General features: G+C 40.3%; 2 protein-coding genes across 2 annotated transcripts in view; both read right to left on the bottom strand.

Moving 5' to 3' along the window:
• LOC134824674 (Bardet-Biedl syndrome 7 protein homolog) overlaps positions 1–22,346 on the bottom strand; it is a 638,888-nt gene that overhangs the window by 193,487 nt on the left and 423,055 nt on the right. The gene's annotated exons all lie outside the window — the stretch shown is intronic.
• LOC134825052 (DNA-directed RNA polymerase II subunit RPB1-like) overlaps positions 3,404–22,346 on the bottom strand; it is a 28,058-nt gene continuing 9,115 nt past the window's right edge. Inside the window, exons 20-37 of the mRNA XM_063837138.1 lie at positions 18,995–19,156; positions 18,396–18,836; positions 18,111–18,215; positions 17,626–17,862; positions 17,325–17,438; positions 16,004–17,133; positions 15,648–15,841; positions 8,088–8,343; positions 7,743–7,877; positions 7,456–7,596; positions 6,967–7,073; positions 6,679–6,853; positions 6,496–6,558; positions 5,059–5,238; positions 4,684–4,872; positions 4,437–4,498; positions 4,233–4,311; positions 3,404–4,102 (exon numbers count right to left, since the gene is read on the bottom strand). Coding sequence (XP_063693208.1) covers positions 4,024–4,102; positions 4,233–4,311; positions 4,437–4,498; positions 4,684–4,872; positions 5,059–5,238; positions 6,496–6,558; positions 6,679–6,853; positions 6,967–7,073; positions 7,456–7,596; positions 7,743–7,877; positions 8,088–8,343; positions 15,648–15,841; positions 16,004–17,133; positions 17,325–17,438; positions 17,626–17,862; positions 18,111–18,215; positions 18,396–18,836; positions 18,995–19,156 — 3,849 coding nt within the window. The 3' untranslated portion in view covers positions 3,404–4,023. The remainder of the gene's footprint in view (positions 4,103–4,232; positions 4,312–4,436; positions 4,499–4,683; positions 4,873–5,058; positions 5,239–6,495; positions 6,559–6,678; positions 6,854–6,966; positions 7,074–7,455; positions 7,597–7,742; positions 7,878–8,087; positions 8,344–15,647; positions 15,842–16,003; positions 17,134–17,324; positions 17,439–17,625; positions 17,863–18,110; positions 18,216–18,395; positions 18,837–18,994; positions 19,157–22,346) is intronic.

The following is a 22,346-nucleotide window of genomic DNA, read 5'->3' as shown; positions in this document are numbered from 1 at the left end:
ATGGATTGTTTTGTGGTAAATAAAAATGTTGTCTTTCTTTAAAATTCTGTCTTTCTTCAACCCTATTTTCCCTCTAAGAGCAATGGTCGCTGTTCTCAATAAATCAAATATTACTCTTTTCCTGATAAAAGTCATTGTGCATTGCCTCACTATCTTTGATCTTTGACCTGATATGATTTTTGACACAGTACACGCTGCAACCCCTTTTGATCGCGCGCCTAGCCAGCCGACACGAGAGGTGTGCAACGTGTAGCAAGATTTTAAAAAGTTTATCAGCTAGCTTTTTAAAGAAATTACATGCTTGTCTTCCATTCCACTTGTTAATTGCAAATTGTCTAGTATATATTATAAAATGTACAAACGTGTTATCAAATAGTAAACATAAAATATATCGATATATTATATGGCTTGCTAGTGTGTAGTGTATATGTACGGAAATAGCTGTACCGCCTCACAATTATATTTAAAACATTTTGACGGGCTTTCATTATTTTTAAAAATTTTGTTTTCCTTAGTATATACTGTGTCCTTTTATTTTTAAAGCAAATTATTTTTATTGGAACAAAGCCCCAAAGATCAAAAATTAAATTAATAATTATTTTGATGTTTGAGTTTTGAAATTAAACTTGAACATTTTTAATGGGCCGCGCTGATCAGCCTGTCATTCCGCCGAATCTCTATTCTCTATATGAACATAATACATAATAGCCTACTTGCCCATCGATGAAGCAGTCGCCAAAACAAAGCTCAAAGTTAATATACCTTCGTACTTCGTTTTGGAAACTGTATAATGCCAGTAAATAATTAGTGTTTCAATCGTGTATTCGATGGGCAAGTACTCGCCACTCGAGGCCGAGACAAACGGCACCGGCTCCGCCCTGCAACCATGAATTAGTAATGTAAGCAGTAAGGCGGGGCGGTGGTGTGCGCCGTTTATACGGCCCACAGCACGAGACATTTTGAGCTCCAAGACTTAAAACTATAAAAGTCCCGAGTTAAACGTAGCGACTTACCATCGTCAGCCGTCAAAAATTTAGAATTTGTATGATCCCCAGGTAAGAAAAATTATTTTAAATTCGTAATTATGAATTAAGCAACAATGATTATATTTAAAAGCATCTTACCTCGTTGCGTACAATTGACCATTGTTAATGGTCTGGCCCAGCGCGGGCTACTTTGTAGCACTTGCCGTCGGGCCAGTAACATTTCGAGAAGAAAGCGGCGCGCGCTACTTCGAAGAAATTTAGACGAGTAACATCCGTCAACGCGTACAACAATCTCTACACCTTTAATTGCGCGGCGATCTTTTGTTGTTGGTTTATAACGCGCGCGTATTGTAGATTAGTAATTTATCAAAACGCGCGCCGAGCTGGACTCGTTGACGGTCTTGTTGTAGGTTTATAACTTACCAAGACGCGCGCCGAGATGGACTCGTCGACGAAACAAATATTTTACGAGTATCGACCTGTTAACGGTCTGGAACTTAAATATTTGCAACAAATACTTAATTACGAGTATCCAGTATCACTCGTTTGTCGTTAGTCATGATTGTGTGATGTAAATATCTATTTTATTTTACAATTTCTTTGTCATGTAATTTTTGTCACACGTTAATGCACGTTGTAGACCTGCCGCGCACGTAACGTGTCTTTTACCACACGATACTATTTATTTATACTTAGTAAAACTAGGGGGTGCACGATGAAAATAAACTTGCTCGGATTTTAAATATTTTTGTACCACTGTGCACTGTTTTCTCGAGACTGTGAGAATTTTCACAATACCAAATTTGTCATACCTTTTTGGAAAGATCAGTGAGTTTCGCCTAGGTGCCATATTTGATGGTGCGCGGCTTTTGGAGCAAAAGTAGCTGTAAAAAGTAGCGTAATTTGACCAAATTCGTCCAAATTTGACCATTTTTGTCGTATTATTCGGATTTATCTTCAGTTCCTTAAATGAGATCATTCTGGAAATTGGCGATGACCTTCCAATAAGGCTTTCACAACTGTCCGAAAAATTTGGTGGATATCGGAGTTAATATAGTGATCAAAATGGGGCAAAATACGCTGCTTTTAGCTGTAACATAATGTCTGATGGTTGGATATGCTTTAAATTTTTCGGACACTTTCCTTGTAAGTCTATGAGTAAGCTTACCAATTTTTGTAGCAATTGGAGGTCGGGAAGGATACTCAATATCTATTTGTTTGAAGAAAATTGTGCTGGCCGAAATTAGCGCTAAAAAACCATCCTACTATACAGTCGGCACGCGCGGCTCACTGTCGATGGCGCACTACCTAGTAAAACGACAATGCGGTGAATGGGGTCACGACGTGATACAAGTAAGTTTACCATTTCAAACCTACTAACGTACGTGCGCTGAGTTTTTTGATGCATGCAGACATGCAGTACACCGTTCAGTTTAGTAATAACTAATAGTCACACTACTAGTCAACAGTAGTAAATTGTGCTACAATCACAGTACATTCAACATTGCACTCCGCGCCGCGCTGTGCAGTATGCACAACCGAATTGCGAATGTGGAATGCGTGGCTGGTATTGGTAAGCAATGGGAATGAGTTGTAGCGGTCAGCTTCCACAGTCCAAAAAAATTTGCATTTATTGCGTGAAGCTACAATTGTTGTATCACTACACGCCGCGATCATCCTCATGTTCATTTCGCTACTACCGTAACCATGCATTCGTGCGCCCACAACGTGGGACAATATAATTGCATGCTCTCAGACTAGCAAGTTCATTGACAATGGACAAGTAATTTAGTGGAAAGAGAAGAGATACGTAATTAATAGTAATACAAAATGAAACAAGAATTTTGCCAAGTTCACTTGAACATAAAATAGAATTTGAAACCACAGGCACAAGAACAGATTAGACCAAATGAAGTTAATCTAGATTAACTTCATTTGGTCTACTTACTTATAATACTTATTTTTCTACTGACTAGATAGTCAGTAGAAAAATAGTAGTCTACTGATGATAATATTTATTCGCACTTCGTTGAGAAGTAAAGAGGTTCAACTCTCTCCCAAAATGGACATTTTAATAAATATGGCCTTGTTATTAATATTATCGTTACTTAAAAATATTCTTTTAAAAGTTCGTAAATCATTAAAATTGGTGGGTCGAATCGCACTCTCACAATAATAGTGAAAATATAAACCGTTAAGATAATTAAGTGAAAACTTGGCACTTTTCAATTCAATCTGTTCTTATCATTAGAAAACATCGCCGCTGTCTGTCGAACTCTCATCTTGTGGTATTTTATACTTTTTGTAGTATCAAGAAAAGAGAAATAAAATAATTGAGACCAATAGAAAATAATAAATGATTTGAGTTAGACAGTAAACAGCGATGATTTAATTTAGCTTTAACTTTTTATTTTTATCATAAAATAATTTACGTACAAATCTGTGATAGCTAAATAGCTAATTTTATACCTGCTGTAGGCACATTATAATTAGTAGGATAGCTTCAAATCGGGAAGAAATGAAGCTTATTTCATTTAAATTAGAATTTAAAAAATACCCATGAGACTGGGTTTCTACCTATAGCAATTTAGCTATCAAGCTTCTGCCCAACATAATTTAATCTTTTCTAATAAAAAAGCAAGAAATAACCGTAAAAATCATGCACGACAAAGGCACTTACTTAGCTCTGCCAAATGAAGGTACATTCAAGCTACCATTGAAATTCTAGTGGTCGCAACTATTTAAAGTGCCGTGATTTTGTGACTTTCTGCGAGAAGCCATCAGATAAAATTAAATAATCAGTCTTTGATTATTCAAGCCTAAATCGATAGTTATGAGTAGCCCTTCCTCTAGGCTATAACATAAATTCAGTTAAGCCCTAGTAGATGGCATGCTCAATGTCTACAACCCATTACCCATAATAACGTGACGTCACCCCATCTCAAGGTCACTGAACATGACGTCACAAATCGAAGCGTGACGTCATAAATCGTGATTTCACTCCAACATGTCAGTTCATACCTAGATAACTCTTATCTCAGTCGCTCTCGTCATCAGAATCAGGTGGACTAGGGCTCTGAGGACTGACTGTGTCCAGCATCTCCGTCGGAGAGTATCTGAGGAGGGGTGATCATGTGACTACTGTATGAAGAGTACAATAATACCGACACTGAACCATTTTAAAATAAAAACAAGTAAATATGACGGCCCTATCTCCCACCCCAATGATCAGATGTAAATATTTACCTTGGCTGACTGATGGTATCAAGCCTCTCTGAAGGCGAGTAAACTGACCGAGCATCAGGACTTGTTGACTCCACTGGGTCTGCAAACGGGGTTAACATAAAAATAAACGGACATGTCAAAAATAACTTTGCGGAGTGGAATGTCCGAGTGATAACTTAATAAGATAGAAGTTTAATTAAAGAGAGATGTGTACAGTGTACTTACCAGTAGGAGAGTATTTGGGTAGGACTGGGCTAGTAGACTGGACGGAATCAGTGGGAGAGTATCTGAGACAAGGAAGAGTAAAATAAATGTAAAATACAGAATTATTTGAACAAGATTGTGCACAGCGAAACAGAATAATGATTCTCATTAAGTTCTGTATTAAGTTCTGTATTTCATTGAGTTCTGCATTTCTCATTAGGTTCTCATTTTGTCTCATTAAGTTCTGTATTTCTGTCCCATGATTTACCTTGGAAGTTGAGGACTAGTGGACTGTATAGTATCTGTCGGACTATATCTTGCGGAGGTCAGTCCAGCGGGACTGGTAGATTGTATTGTCTCTGTTGGGCTGTACCGGGCAGCAGCGGGACTTGTTGATTGGATGGTATCAGTAGGACTATATCTCGGTCCAGGAGATACGTCTTCAGTCGGACTATATCTGATTAAGAGAGGTATATGAGTCTGCTGTTACATTTGAGTATGTAATTCAAAATATATCACCTGATCGTAAGGATCGAGATAGGAGGAATAATATCTGAAATGTTAAAGATACCTGTATTGAAATTAAAATTTATCCGATATAAAGTCCCCCTCAAAAAATCCCCCCTAATTTTCTGCAACAAACCTAGGAGAAGCAGGAGAGAGATGATCAGTAGGACTATATTTAGGAGTATCAGTAGTGGGAGAATATCGGGGGCTCCTACTTCCGGCCCCATCTTCGTCTTCAGCACCAGGGGAGTATTTGGGAGAAGCGGGAGAGTATGAGGGAGTGGTGGGGGAGTAGCGGGGGGAGGTTGGGGAGTACCTGAGGAGAGGTGGGTTACTGAGGTGGGTTAGTGAGGCGGGTTACTGAGGTGGGTTACTGAGGCAGGTTACTGAGGCGGGTTACTGAGGTGGGTTACTGAGGTGGGTTAGTGAGGTGGGTTACTGAGGTGGGTTACTGAGGTGGGTTACTGAGGTGGGTTACTGAGGTGGGTTACTGAGGTGGGTTACTGAGGTGGGTTACTGAGGTGGGTTACTGAGGTGGGTTACTGAGGTGGGTTACTGAGGTGGGTTAGTGAGGTGGGTTACTGAGGTGGGTTAGTGAGGCGGGTTACTGAGGTGGGTTACTGAGGTGGGTTACTGAGGCGGGTTACTGAGGTGGGTTACTGAGGTGGGTTAGTGAGGTGCGGTGGGTTACTGAGGTGGGTTACTGAGGCGGGTTACTGAGGTGGGTTACTGAGGTGGGTTACTGAGGTGGGTTACTGAGGTGGGTTACTGAGGTGGGTTACTGAGGTGGGTTACTGAGGTGGGTTACTGAGGTGGGTTAGTGAGGTGGGTTACTGAGGTGGGTTAGTGAGGTGCGGTGGGTTACTGAGGTGGGTTACTGAGGCGGGTTACTGAGGTGGGTTACTGAGGTGGGTTACTGAGGCGGGTTACTGAGGCGGGTTACTGAGGTGGGTTACTGAGGTGGGTTACTGAGGTGGGTTACTGAGGTGGGTTACTGAGGTGGGTTAGTGAGGTGGGTTACTGAGGTGGGTTACTGAGGTGGGTTACTGAGGCGGGTTACTGAGGTGGGTTACTGAGGCGGGTTACTGAGGTGGGTTACTGAGGCGGGTTACTGAGGTGGGTTACTGAGGCGGGTTACTGAGGTGGGTTACTGAGGTGGGTTACTGAGGTGGGTTACTGAGGTGGGTTACTGAGGTGGGTTACTGAGGTGGGTTACTGAGGTGGGTTACTGAGGTGGGCCGGGTTACTGAGGTGGGTTACTGAGGCGGGTTACTGAGGTGGGTTACTGAGGTGGGTTACTGAGGTGGGTTACTGAGGTGGGTTACTGAGGTGGGTTACTGAGGTGGGTTACTGAGGCGGGTTACTGAGGTGGGTTACTGAGGCGGGTTACTGAGGTGGGTTACTGAGGTGGGTTACTGAGGTGGGTTACTGAGGTGGGTTACTGAGGTGGGTTACTGAGGTGGGTTACCAGATACGTGTTGGTGAAGATTAAGGAGAAAGTAAGAAGTGTTGTTTATCATTGCTTAGTGAATTAGATTTATTATAATCTTCTAATTAACAAAGATTTAGAAACCTGGGGGAGGCGGGGCTGTACCGCGGTGTTGTAGGAGAGTAGGCTGGACTAGCAGGGGAGTACCTGGACAACATTATTATTAGAGAAGTCACGTGACACAAGTTAAACAATTTAAATAGCAAAGATAGAGTATTTACTCTTTCACGTAGTCATGCGATAACTTTAAATAAAGTTTTTACTAACGCAGGAGTACTAGGACTGTAAGCAGCAGCAGGACTGGTCTCCTCTCTGAAACTAGGAGAGTAGCCGGCATCAGGTGAGGGAGACTGGTCACCAGGTGAGCTGGGAGAGTAGGCCGGGGAGGCGTCGTCAGCACCCATAGCCGGGGAAGTTGGGGAGTAGCTGGGACTTACTCCTCCTGGTAGAGAGCAACAACTTAAATAGAGAAATATAATTCAAACCTACAGATTTTAAAAATAGACAGTATCACTGCAAACCAATTTATCAGATAGTTTATAAATTGAAACTAACCGTATTTAGTATTAATAGCAGGACTAGTTGGACTGTAAGCTGGACTTGCAGAACCTCCGTAGTTGTAGGAAGGACTGTCTCCAGCGCTGTAAGCAGGTGAGGTCGGGCTGGATAGGGAGGGACATGATTAGTTAATTAGCTGGATAGGGAGGGACATGATTAGTTAATTAGCTGGATAGGGAGGGACATGATTAGTTAATTAGCTGGATAGGGAGAGACATGATTAGTTAATTAGCTATTTTACAGAGAGACATTTTACAAACATACAGACAGAATGATCAACAGAAAGACATACAAACAAACAAACAGACAGAGAGACAGAGAACAAACAAACAGAGAACAAACAAAGAAACAAAGAAACAAACAAAGAAACAAAGAAACAAAGAAACAAAGAAACAAAGAAACAAAGAAACAAAGAAACAAACAAACAAACAAACAAACAAACAAACAAACAAACAAACAAACAAACAAACAAACAAACAAACAAACCTGTAGCTAGGAGACAGAGCAGGGCTAGTAGGACTGTAAGCAGGACTGGTTGGAGAGTAGTGCGGAGTAGGACTAGCAGGGCTGTAGCTGGGGGTGTTCTTGGGGGAGGCTGGTGAGTAGGCTGGAGACGTGGGGGAGTAGCTGAGGGAGGTGTTAGGGTGAAAAGATGATAACGTTATATTCACATTGGGACACATTTTCTGTATCAGCAAGGCCTAGTTGCTCAGATACTGACTTCTAATATTAAGTGGTTGTAAAACCTTTCTGCTAACAGTCATAAAGTTCACCTGGGAGAGTTAGGGCTGTATTTAGGAGAGTCCCTGCCCCTGTTATAGGCTGGACTCTGTCCTGGTGAGTTGGGAGAGTAGGTGGGAGAGGTAGGACTGTAGGATGGGGAAGTGGGAGAGTAGGCTGGCGACTTCCTGTAGCGGATTATAGAATTTAAAAGGAGTGATTTTAGGTTTCAAGAAATGTAGGTTCACATATTTAATGTTCACTTTGTACATAGTTATAGTTTTTCTGATCAATTAAGTAAGAAACAATTTAGAAAAAAAAACAAATTGGTACCAATTTTATGTTAAAGTGCCACAAAATAACTCGATAAACTTAAAAACAAGATCTTAAAATCTTACCTAGAAAGAGCAGGGCTAGTTGGACTGTATCCCGGTGAAGTAGGACTATAGCTAGGAGAAGTAGGACTGTAGGATGGAGATGTTGGTGAGTAGGATGGAGAAGTAGGACTGTAGGATGGACTGGTAGGACTGTAGGATGGACTGGTAGGACTGTAGGACGGGGATGTAGGACTGTAGGATGGGGAGGTGGGAGAGTAAGATGGAGAAGTTGGAGAGTAGCTAGGGGAGGTAGGAGAGTAGTTTGGACTGGCTCCTCCTGTAAACATTTTGTTGACTAGATGTTCATTGCTCAGTGAATTAAACAAAAAAAAACTTTTAGCATGTTAAGATAAATATGTTAAGATCACCAACTTGTAAGGATTAACGGAGATTAACCTTTAATCTTTAAATTTTACGAAATTTCGCGCGCTGCTGTAGAAACATTTTTTGACGCAAAAAAAGTACATTAGGTTGACATGAGACATAAATTGTAATCTATATACTTTAGTAACCATAATACACTTACCTAAAGCTAAACCATGAGACATAACATAATTCCTTGTTGTGTCCAGTATCTTAATTGCTAAAATTACTTTTAAATTATAAAGCCTGTCATCGTGATGAAAGTGATAATGATTCCTATTTCTAAGCTTTACATCGGCCTTTATCATGCTTTATCAAAGTATACAAAACCCTTTTCTTCGGATTATTTAATACTTGTTGCATCCTTTTAAATTAAATCGTACACATGCTATCACGTATCTGATAATATCAGATACGCCCACGATTTTATCATACAGGGTGGCCCAAAAGTGACTACCCACACGCAACCTTTTAATAACTCCCGTAATTCGTCTTCAAATTGTACCAAAATTTTAGAGATTATAGATATGGGTCAAACTTAGATTTCCTGAAAGTTTTGTAAGCCACGCCCAATAACAGTGGGCGTGGCGTGACACTCCCTCTTTTTCACTATTGTCTTCATAAAATGAGAACGCTTTAAACTAAGAACTCACAAATTTTTGCACACATTTGGCTTGATAATTTAAAACTTTTCCTTAAGTTTCAAGTTGATTGTTCAAAATTCGGCTGAGTTATGACCATTTCAAAGTCCATCGGATACGTGATCCGAGCACTCAGTCAGTGATCTTTGCACTCAATCAGTGATCTCGTTACCCAATCTGATCAAAAGTAAGGCGTTAGCGTCCAAATTTTGGACAATGAACTTGAAACCTCGGGAAAGGTTTTAAATTATCAAGCCAAATGTGTGCAAAAATTTTTGAGTTCTTAGCTTAAAGCGTTTTCATTTTATGAAGACAATAGTGAAAAAGAGGGAGTGTCACGCCACGCCCACTGTAATTGGGCGTGGCTTACGAAACTTTCATGAAATCTAACTCTAAGTTTGACCCATATCTATAATCTCTGAAACTTTGGTACAATTTGGAGACGAATTACGTGAGTTATTAAGAGGTTGCGTGTGGGTAGTCACTTTTGGGCCACCCTGTATTTTGTCAGGACGCGTCTTTCAATCGGATTGAGCTAACAGAGTTAACATTGGGTAACATTGAGCTAACAGAGTATCATAACCATGTTTATACCGGACGGTTTCGATCGATCGCTTCTCAATTCCTTATTTTAGTCCGCAGTCTACTTATGTATACAATGTTGGCATGATCTTACCGTTAATTACCGTTAATCTATCTCATTAATGATTGGCAATTTGACTGTTGTTTACATTCTATACACATGACATAAAATACATGCTATTATAATACCAGCTATTTTGGTACTTTGTTGTTTAAAAACGTGTATTGATATAATTAGTTGTGTATACTTTGTAGTTAGTTCTGCTTTGTTGGCAATGCTTAACGAGGGGCAATCCACTAAGGATAGTTTAGTTCGTTTTGGATATTGATTTTGTCAATAGTTGCCATAGCCCATTCTGCTTGTACTGATTGTCAATCATGAGATCGTTGAAATTGTAACCAGATCAACCTTTACGTAAAGTTTTAAAATCTACGATTACAGATCAGAAGGACCATGTCTGATTTACCACGGGCCGTTAAGTGAATCCATATCATATACCAAAGTGGACATTTCTTCAACAACACCAGCCAAACACAAGTGGACATCTGTCAGCTGTTTTACCACCAATGAAACTCTACTTCCTACTCCTCCTTGCCTCTCCACACACCGTGTTATCCAACATTTGCAGTATGAATGTGCTCTTTACGAGTGAGACTGTGGATTTGTACAATGAGGTAAGGAGAGCTTACATAAACAAAAGGAAATGCTTTATCTATTAACAGAGTTTGAGCCAAATAATGAACAACAAATTAATTAATTAAATAAACGCGCAAAACTCAGGATACAAAACGCTACACGGAGGAAACACAAGTCCATTTTAACATCGGCCTCAAAGAGACTGTATGCTTCGAGGTAAGATAGTCTTAGCAGCATTGCGATTTTCAACAGATAATTTCGAACGGTGGGCGTCGTTAACCACAGGAAAAGTGTGGTTACTATGCCTTATTTCAATCAGGTGATAAAATACTAAAATACTCCTCGCCAGGTTCAAGACATCTACACCCCAGGATCACCCCCCTCCATCTACTCCCTCACCTTCTCCGACGTGGAGAGCATCTTCACCTACAAAAACTCCTACGAGTTCGCTGTGGGTGCACCCTCAGTTACCTGCGTCTGTGACTGCCCCGGACTGGAAGATCACTGCTCGCCGAACAGGAACAGCTGTAAGGAAGATGGGAGGGAGGGTGATGATGGGTGTTGGAACTTTTACAAGGGAGACGAATCTTCGGATGGGTGCGGGGTTTTCAGTCCGATGGGTGCGGCGGAGATCTGCTGCTCTGTAGAGTTTGAGGCGTACGAGAAGGGGAGGTTTAAAGCTTTTGAGATATCCACACCCATAACAAGAGGGAGCTTCAGGTTAAGCAGTGGGGTTGGAAGTAAAGCGAGGGAGTTTATAGCAGATCTAGATAAAGGGAGTAAGATATTCCTGGAGCAGGTGGCTGTTTCGTTTGAGACCCCTGGAAAGACTGTCCCTATACCTGATGGTTGGTATTACGGAGGATCTGACACGGCTGAAGTTCTCACAAACGTCAAGATTAACGGGCTCAACGAGTGGGACGTGAACAAGTTAGGGTGGCTGAAGTACAACAATAAAGACGAGCTTCAGTACCACGACCAGGAGGTGACACCAGTTTTTAGCGCTGAAACGGTGAACTGCAAGGAAAATGTAGTGAACGTTGAATTCGCATCCGATTACAGCAACAGGGAGGTTAACGAGGCTCAGAACCTTGAAGATTACTTCTCATCAACAGTTCAAACAGCGCAGAGAGTCGATGAGGATCGGCACCTAATCGTCACATTCAGACAGTACGATAAACTAAAAGCTATGTTGACATTCCCTGGTAAAATGAGGGTCATCCAACACTTTTCCTCCTCTCAGTTCACAGATTTTATTGGAGTGGCTCTCCTGGACAAACATTCGAACAGAGTTCTGAACATAACGGTTTTTGGGGGTGTTGGGAAACTTCATGGGTCAATGAGGCTGGCAGGAGAGTCGGTGGAGTCTTTTGATTTCATTATAGACAATCAGCGCGACGAGGAAGGAGAGATTGTGCCGATTGATTATAACAACTACGTTCAGATCACTCAGTGGTGTACTAATAAAGGTAGGTTACAAATATTTCAAATATTCAGATTTAGAATAAATTCTGCAAATTAAATTTATTGAAATGCTAAAGTAAATTTATTAAAGGACCAGTTAACTCAAAAAAAAGTTATCCTCATATTTTGACAGATTGTGACAAATAGCAAACTGAGCAACGAATCGAAATTCCTAAATCTCTAACTGCTCTCTAACGCGTGTAATTAGCGTTTGTATTATTTTGGCGATGACGTCATAAAGTCCCTTGCGCGCACAGAAGAGCTCGTGAGACTGTATTTTACAGGTAAAAATGGACATAATACAATATTTCTCCCCTAAATAACTCGAAAAATAAGTGTTTTAGGGTACATGTTGCTTCATAAGTTGTATATAAACATGGCCATTCTGCACAATTTGCAATCATTCAAAAATCTGTAGGGCCTTCATAGCCCAATTTACAAGATACCCATACTTTTGCATGATTTCTGGAACCGGAAATCAGTTTTTCGCCAATAACTGAAAAAGTAAGCACTTTAAGGCATCTGTTTCTTCGTAAGTCATATATAAATATGCTAATTGCGGTTCTTTTGCACCCTGTCTAAAGACTCTATCACGATCCTATCGAAAATGGGCTCAGCACCACGCCCAAAATGGTTTTTGGCAAATTTCTCGAAGAGTAAGGATTTTAGGCCATGTGTTGCTCAGTAACTCCTATATAAACATGCATATGCCGCTTCGTTTAAGCCTATTTAGAAGTCTACGACCTTCAGAAGCAAAGGGTCGGTTACGTTATTGGGTCAATATCGGCGTGGTCAATATGTCTCCAACCGAAAATCGTTTATTCATACTTTTGAGAAGGTCTTTGCAAAATTTCGTGAGTATACGAAAATTTGCAGGTTCAATTCCATAAATGTCCTTAAATGACTGGACTACACTAGTTTAGAGTTAACTTTAGAGAAACTCATAAATCATTATTATCTAAAATTAAGCTGTCAGTGTCCATGATCAACCTATGGCTACAATGTTTTACATGAAAATTGAAATGTAAAAATCAGGAGTAATATAATAAGTGTATTTCTAGATTAAAGTGCTATCTCATAGTTTAAGAATTGTATAGATTAACGTATGTCGTTTAGCCATCTAAGAATCGATCGTGCCGCAATATATATGGCCAAAGAATAATAGGGTCTTGGAAATTCTATATTTGTTCAGTGGGTCGATTGACTGAACACGTTTGCACTTGGTATTTAATTTTACCAGTAGTTTATTTATGTTATGTACCTACCGATGATCATACAAGTAGGACGATAACTAGGTAAGTCAAATTCAAAACACACCGCTCACCGTACACTCCAATCAGTATTACGTATACCGGGTATTTTTCAGTTCCCACGGCACCGTTCTGATAGGAGCTACTTCTACTGATGGTCCGATGGGAACGGCCGTAAAATAGCCAGACTTCATGTCTCCTGTACTGTCTGGCACGTGTGGATTAAAGTAAGAAATTTCGCTATGCTAGAAATATAATTGCTCTCGGAACTATGTCTTTTAGGATAGCGAACCATTTGACTGCTCGCATTCTTCCGAACAACTGTAATATTATATTACAGAGTTACACTCTGATCAGCTATATTTAATATATAGCACATTATTTTGTGTATTAGTTTCATGGACTGGGGAAAAATAATCGGTACAGTCTCCCTTCGTTTTAATGAAGCAATGAAAACAATCCAAAATTATCACATATGACATAACTTGTAATAGCAGAAACTTTCTAACCGTACATTCACCCGCCACTGTTCAAGAACTTATGTCACTGTTTAAAATCCTGACGTGAGCACTGTACATCCAATCAGCTATTCATATAGTTAGGGTGATAGCCAAAACTATAAGGATTTTGGAGAACTAGGGAAATAGTCATAACTCTAAAATTTGAGTGAGTTACACGTGTTTTATTGACGATGATAAACATTTGTGCATTGTATTACGCTATGCCAGCGCGCACTGAGGGACTTTATGACGTCACGCGGCCACAGCTTATTATTGCAATAACACGCGTTACACGTAAGCTAGAGAGTTGGTTCTTTCGGCGATACAATTTTTTACGAGTTTGTCACAGCTGATTTAAATCTTAGCCAAATTGGAGACTACAAATTTTTCAGTTAACTGGTCCTTTAAGTAAATTACTTTGGGTGCTCACGAAGTACTTTAAAATTTAAGCAATTACCAGAACCGTTATTTAACGAAATTAATCATAATATGTAACTTTAAACGCTGTTTCAGGGAAGACTGAGCTGTGTTTACACAAGGGAGACAGTAATGTTGAGAAATGTAAAGCAATTTACTGTGAGGCCGAGGAAAACAGACAGTTCGAGATACCAAGGTGAGTTCTGTGGTTTTATTTGTCACAGTTAAAACTTGAGTTTGCCTATAACTTTGAACCGGACCACTTATGTTAGAAGTTGATTTCATCAAGTCCAGAAGAAATGTCTAACCAGTGTTCCCACATCGTGATATAAGAACATAAAAATAAGAGGAATTGTCATCCCGTCCCACGAATAAGAGATAACGATATTAATAATGAGTGTGTTGAGCAGATCCGATGATTCGTCCGACCTATCACCGCCACACGTGACCACTCTTCAGCCAATCAGGCGTGAGTGGACAGGTGCGCGCGGCTCTTGCCATATCCTCGGTTTAAGATAAAGGCCACGTGACTAGATACGTGATATTCAATTGGTCACTCATTCCCACTCTATGTACCGATCTCGTTATCTTGAGTTTATCATTTCCTGATAGTGCTTGTGTCCCGATTATTTTATGATAAATAAAGGGCGATAACAAACTCATAATAGAGCTCCTTCACTTTAAGAGCTCGTATGTTTGGTTTTATTCCTGAATGTTGCGGAAGGTTTTGAGCAATAACCTCTTATCCCAGCACTGCAATAGACTACAAGGCAGGAGACAGAGAGAGTTTAGCTAACCCAGCTGTGTGGAAACGTTATACTAATCCTGCTGAGTGGTTCAACGGTACTACCTTTCACTTATCTTGTTATTGCCATTATTTTCGAGTTGAGATTCACTTTCCTGCCTATCAAATTTTGACTCTGTAATATTAATATAAACATGCTAATTTAAGTGACTATATTGTCTAAATCACCAATTATTCAGGTATAACAGGTCTCCAGGAGCTAGTATGCATGGTTGTAGTGATATCTATAATCCTCCTTCTCATCGCCACTACAGTCCTCCTCATCAAGAAAACCAGGCTAAAGTACCATCTCGCAATCATTTGGTCCCGCTTCCCACTCCTAAATGATAAGTACGCGGGAAAGTTGATTGAGTACGGGGTGGAAGGACTGGAGAAACCCCGGATACCCTGTAAGATCAGATGTAATCGGATCAGATGTTGCCCTTGTTTCAACAGAGGATCTGATGATTCTGAGTCTACATGTTCAGGTTCAACAACTACATACGATTCAGCGGGTAGCATGGTCTCCATGGTTAGGAATCACTATGAGATGGAGGATATTTCATATTCTGATCAGGAACGGGAACAATATCCGATGAAGATTAGAGATAAGAGATGCTCAGAGTCGTCTTCTTCCTCCTCAGATGATTTGTCATATGATAAGAAAAAAGGTGGGACAAGAAGATAGGGAACTAGGGTAAAAGAGATAGCCACGAAAAAGCACATGACCAATTTAGCGCGGGCTATGAGAGAAAAACAACCTGATTTTGATTATAAAATAATAGTTTCATCCGTTTTTTAATCCAACCAAGGACCGGAGGATTTCCGAATTTTTAATGTTTATGTATTTTTACAATTGAAATTGTTATAATGTTTAATTGCCTTGACAATTACCTGAAAATGTTATGTGTCATCATGTCATGTGATCTGAACTGAAACTCACCACTGAAGCTGGAGCGTCCAGGGGATGAAGGGCTGTATCTCGGACTACTTGGACTGTAGGATGGGCTGGTAGGACTGTAGGACGGGGATGTAGGACTGTAGGATGGGGAGGTGGGAGAGTAGGATGGTGAAGTAGGAGAGTATCGGAGATCAGATGGTGAATGCTTCCTTGATGCGTAACTCGGGCTCGTAGGACTGTTTGAAGAAAATTTAGTCATGACATTAAAGGAAACATAAGATTGCATGATCGGTGTCCGAATTCAGATGCTAAATTTAATTAAAATTGTGGCCAGGCATTAAATTGGTTCGGTGTTAAAGTTCAGCTATTAAAAGTTGCGAATTCATGTATATATTTACCTGTAGCCAGGAGATTTAGGACTAAATCCACCACTACCGGGACTGCTAGCGCCCGCATTGAACCCAGGACTAGTTGGACTGTATCCGGGAGAAGATGGACTATAACCAGGACTGGTAGGAGTGTAGGCTGGAGAGGATGGTGAGTAGCCATGTCGTGGTGAGGAGGGAGTGTAACCAGGGGAGCTAGGTGAGTAGGCCGGGGAGGAGCTCGCAGCGGAGGGTGAGGCAGGGATGTAGGAGGGTGAGGCAGGTGAGTAGCTGGAGCTGCCAGCGGCGGGGGATTGTGGGTACTGGAGAGAGTACCCCGGACTAACACTACTTCCTGCTGAGCTGCCAGGTGACCAGGGAGAGTAGCGACCAGGTGACATACCAGGTGACATGCCTCCACCATACTCGCTCATCGGGGCGGGGGAGAAGACAGCAGCTGGTGTCATGCCTGATATGGAGAGAGGGTTGTTGAAGGCATCCTCACCGTACGACGGAGACTCGCCCCAAGGTGTCATCCTTGGTGTTGTTACATCACTGGGGGATCCAGCATGAGCTCCAAAGTTCATCATTCCCATCATACCACCGGGTCCAAGATTAGAATGTATCTCCATACCGTACTTGCATTTGTCGACGTCCAACAACAAATCGAATGTTCCAGTACCAACTTTGGCAACTTGTCCGAGGATTATATTCTCACTGACACCGTCCATCCAGTCATTCTCACCGTGCGCTGCTGCTTCCATCAGAATATCCACAGTCTCCTCAAAGGAACACTTGGAGAGCGGACCGGTGTCCTGTCTGTTAACACCATGTCGGGTGATAGCCATCAGATGGCCCTTCTGACACATGACCTCGCACAGCAGGGACGAATGCCGGTAGTTAACGTAAGTGCTGTCGAACTCGATGACGTTTGCCAGCTCGAATTCCAGCGCTTTCCTGCAAGCCTCAATACCCATGACTTGGAACACCTCGCAGATGTCGTTGGATGTGGTTCTGAGGGGATCTACGTTCTTCTCACTGAGGACCCTCATCAGGTTCACACCGTCCGTTTCCAGGACCCACTCTGCTACTTTTCTAAATTCTCCATTTTCTGTGAGGTAGGTTCTTTTCTTGCCTTCATCTTTAGGCAGATGCATGTAACCCTGGAAGAAACTATTGGTAGACTATTTGTAAATAAATTTAAAAAACAATGAGCACAGAGCAGAGACCGTCAAAGAAACAGCAAAAATTGAGAAAGAGAGATATAAACTATATTTTAGTGAAATATAAACTATATTTTAGTGAATTTAGAGAAGTATAAAGAGAAATATAAACTATATTTTAGTGAAAGTACCTTGCTAATCTGCTCAATACCCTGGAGAGCCATTTCACTCAACATGTTGGCCTCCAGACACTGCAGGAATCGAGTACTGTCCATCTTCTCCACCCCAGTATCCTCCTCATCAACCTGGTAATTATTAAGCAATTAGTCAATTACTCAATATGTAATTCAACTAATCAATAATTAGTCAATTACTCAATATCTAATTCAACTAATCAATAATTCTCAGTGATTAAGGACTGAATAGAAAATTAAATAGGAAAAAAAACAAACAAAAAAACGATAATGGCCACACAGTTGCCACTGAACAAACCTCCTTCTGACCCTCAGAGTTCATGACTCTGATCCTCAGTACCAGTTTCTCACTGTTGTCATCATTAAATATACAGTTCAAATCGTCCCCGAATCCCAGGTTTATTTTCTCAGCGATATGCTCCATCGTCATCTTCTTATCCGTCATACGTTTGTGGTCCAGCTCGATCCTGAGAAGCCACGGCTCGATGTTGGTCACGTCGAAATCAGGCATCTCGTAGTAAACGTTTACCCAGTCCTGGGAGGTTAGAATGTACTAGAACTCGTTTCTATCTTAATTATAACAGCTTGTGAGCAACTGGCTGATTTTCACTCCAACGTGTGAATAGTTCAAAAATAGGAGCGACGAATCAAAGATTTATTGCGAATGGCAAATAGCAATGATCCACCGTAGTCTGTATCTCTATCAAAACCCATTTAACCAACGTGGGAAAACAGTTTTGGTTCTATCCTAAATATACTTTTCAGACCAAAGACATAATTTACCTGGTCCTCAGGAATAACTGTTTTCTCCGGGTTAGGATCGTAGTAGATGGCTGTGTTGCTTGTCACGTGACGAAGCGTGGTGTATTCTAGTCTACACAAGACTTCCTGGGTGAAGTGGACTATTAGTTAAATATTCTAATTAAATTAATTAATCAACAAGGAAACAAAGAAATCAACAAAGGTAACAAAGGGGAAAAAACAGAAAACAAGCAAATAAACAAACGAAAACAATTAATTAAGTAATTTATTAGCAAGTATATTGGTAAATAATCAATAATAATCTACCTTAGCTTTCTCCATGTCACGTGCAGGGGGTCCTTGCAAGAAGATAGTCAGTGAGGGTGTCTTGGGTTTCTTGGACACATTAATGATCTCCTTCAAACGGGGCACACCAAGAGTAACGTTCTTGGCGGAGACACCAGCGAAATGGAAAGTATTCAGTGTCATCTGGGTGGCAGGTTCACCGATACTCTGCGCACCCAGCGCTCCCACCATCTCACCAGGATGGGCTTGCGCGGTCAGGAACTTGTTCTTTACTTCTCCCAGGATCCAGTCGAACGCTTGTTCTGAGAGGCGGAACTCGTTAGCGATACGCGCCGTGCACAGCGTGGAGCGCAGCAAGACGCAGAAGAGCAGGTTGGAGTTGTACTGCGCTGTTAGGGACAAGTGGTCGTCTCCCTTTACTACGATCAGCTGCTTCACTAACTTTCTTACATCTTCTATCACCTGGAGTTTATACGTTGAGTGTGTCGCTCGGAGTTTAACCACGTGTTCTAGCTAAGATAATTACTCTAGAATTTAGTTAACAGCAAATTTGAATTGAAATTAAAAAGTGGGCGAACTTTTAAAAATAGTGATCTGACGAAAATGCCGCCTGATAATACCTTGAGGGGATGAAGGTTTGAAGGTGTTTTCTTGTTGATCTTGAAGGTATGTTGCGCGGTTTCTATCAATCTCTCTAGCGGTACGGGAAGGACCACTCTCTTCAGTCTGGTCGGGAAGATTTCCCGGATAGTCGCTCTGTCCTGCTCCAACACAGCCCACTCCTGGGAGGATTTAGAGAAGTTAGAATTGAGATGTGGGGTGTTTCAAGTTTTGTGTTGATTGTTGAAGCTGCATGAAGACAAAAGTCAAATCTTTGTCTTTTTATACAAGGTAAGAATTAGAAGTAGATACCAGATTTAGTTATGTCAGTGAAGTTTGAAAATAACTGAATTCGTCGGGATGAGCATTGTGCAGCCAGTACTATATTTCATCGATGGTAAATACGTCAAAAAATCGCCTGTAAATACGCCGTATTCAAAAATTCTAAGAAATACGTGAAATACGGCAAAATTTGGCGGTTAAATTCTTTGATGGTAAAATTTTTCAAAATACGCGCGTATCTCTTTCGAAATACGTGATTACAGATTAGTGATATTTGCGCGTGCGTCGCTGGCCCAGTGGTATATTAATATAGCAATACTGACAGTCGTTTTGGAGACTTCACGGTGCTCGAATGAAAACGCTGCAGCGACTTGCTATTCTTATGCTGAACCAACCAATCAGTCAGTCTGCTGCAGAGCAGAGCTTCTCAGGTTATAAAGCAGTTATGCCTCCCTCGAGGAATAGACTTTCAACCGAGACCCAGTTCCAGTGCATTTTTATCTATTACAATATTCGCAGACTAAGATCACAAGTCTCTCTTGCTTGAATTTTGAAACCGGTTACCGGATTAACACGGACTTCCCAGTGGCATAAGTTTAAAAAGTGACTAGGAATCCAGCCTGGAAAGAAAGAACGGCTATAATAAACTTTTAAAACGGCTATAATAAATTTTTCGGCCGGATGACGATTTCATTTCACCTTGCTAGTTATATTACAGAGGTATTTTTAGTTATTCATTAGTTATTCATAATTGCCAAAAAGTATGGGAAAAATTATCCTATCCGAGTCACGAACTCGCAATCTGCTGATTTGGAGCTAGCGTATTAACCAATTAGGCCACGATTCCATATGCTGTGATGTAATATTTATATATCGATCTTCGCGCGTTACTGCAACTTAATTTGAAATACATAATTTATCATCGGGAAATACGTATGCGTAGTACCTACGCGTAGTACCTACGCGTAGTCTCCCCAAAACGCATTTACCATCCTTGCTATATTTATGCCCCCCCCCCCCCCGGCCCCCCCCTATATATATGTACTATACAGGGGTCAGTGCAGTGCAGTAGGAGCCACGTATTATACAGTGATATAGGTCGTGAATGTTTTACACGAGTTTTTCTACAGTAATATAATTATTACATATCGTGAATATTGTAGATCTGGATACTGGTTGAGATATTTGTTCGACACGTGACAGCAATTCTGTGTTTTGATTGGTTAATGCTGCAAACTGATTGATTCAGCTCTGTTTCAATTTGTGTGTATGTGTGGAATGTGGATATTACACGCCCAACTCAACGATTACAATTCAATTATATAATGATCCAATCAGCATCTGATATCAGGAAGACATATTATTGAGTCTGTATCACAGCCAAGCCATTCGTAATCTGTGAGAGCCAATGAAAACTCGAAGATAAAAGCTCGCAACAACAGCTTGCACAATGTTGCGAGCTCCCTTTTCCATCAGTGATAAAAAATAGTAGGTCCTCACAAAATCATCCAATACTGCGCAACTTTCTGTGTTCATTTACATTTATTTGCGGGTTTAATTATTGTCAAATTCCACGAGTTCTACGAATAGTTTTTAGTAGTTTTCCGTATTATTAGTGCTTTTTTATATTTTCAAACACAGAGTGCCTACGTATAGAGCCTATTACGACGTCGACTTTACTTGTAAGATATTCGATATTTATCCTTTAGGTTACGTAAGAAAACGTTGTAGTGATTAAAATATTATGACATTTCAGTCATTTATAAAATTGAAAGTTGTAAGATATAACCTCAGTCGAATTATTGGGCCTGTCGCCATTTTTTCAGATTAGATTAGATTAGATTATATTAAGAACAATGACATAAACATCATCACTAGTTTTAAACATTCTTTCTGATTTCCTCATTATCAGAACTGTGAACATTTCACAGCCTTCGTCATTAAAAACAAACAAATTCTATAACTAACATAATTGTCATAATTTATTTACATATAGTAGAAATTAAATTAATAACTAAAAATAAGTTTAAAAAGTTAATAATTTGAAGTATTAGAAGAATGGCTGTTCCCGAAAAAAAGACGGCTATAAAGAATGCCGACATGTCGGAGGATATGCAACAAGACGCTCTCGACTGTGCTACACAGGTAGATACATTTATCTGAAATATTTTTGGGGGCAGAGGTAAATTGTGTTGCTGATGGTTTCTGACGGGGGGAGGCGATGAGAGGAGTTAAGAATAGTGATATCTTTACTTTCCCTTGTGATTTGTGATGATCTTATATACTGCAATTCTTAGGCGTTGGAGAAGTACAATATTGAGAAGGACATCGCAGCTTTCATCAAGAAAGAATTTGACCGGAAATTTAACCCAACATGGCATTGTATTGTGGGCCGCAACTTCGGTTCCTATGTCACACACGAAACGAAACATTTTATTTACTTTTACGTTGGACAGATCGCTATTCTTCTTTTTAAAAGCGGTTAGGACAGCTCACTAGACTGTAACCACAAATGGATGGATCAAAGTTTACGTTTCATCTGAAATTGAATCCGGGATAAAGCTCAGATTTGTCCATTTTTCACCCACTACAGACAGGCACGTAGCCAGGGGGAGGGGCTACGTGCCTGACTACAGACACAATCCTACTCTTGATTTAGGCACTTTAGATTCGAATAAACCACATTTTATATTTGACAAATATTCGATGGAATTATGATCTGCATAGCTTGTTCATTTAACAAGAGTTTATTTTCAGTTTATAATAACATTTTAGTGTTAACATTATCATCATTCAAATTTAAAACTTTAATATGTTACTTTCTTAAATTAAATCTTATAATATGACATTATATAGATATTGATTTGTGATAAATAAAAAATCAAACCATTGTAAATTGATTCATGATTTTTCGTTCTTTTTGGATTATCCAATTTTACTGCATTCTAATTTCTATTCATATTATAGCGAGGTTTTGATCTTCGAGTTCTACTATTTTACACAGAAAATTAAACGTTAAATCTTACGATGAAGAACCCGCCAACTGAGGGACTCTGTAGTGATCGTTTCAAAGGCGACTGAATTATTTAA

The sequence above is a fragment of the Bolinopsis microptera genome, chromosome 13, assembly GCF_026151205.1.
Source record: "Bolinopsis microptera isolate Bmic1 chromosome 13, MBARI_Bmic_1.0, whole genome shotgun sequence".
In the NCBI taxonomy this organism is placed as follows: Eukaryota; Metazoa; Ctenophora; class Tentaculata; order Lobata; family Bolinopsidae; genus Bolinopsis; species Bolinopsis microptera.
This window is presented reverse-complemented; position numbering and strand designations above follow the sequence as displayed.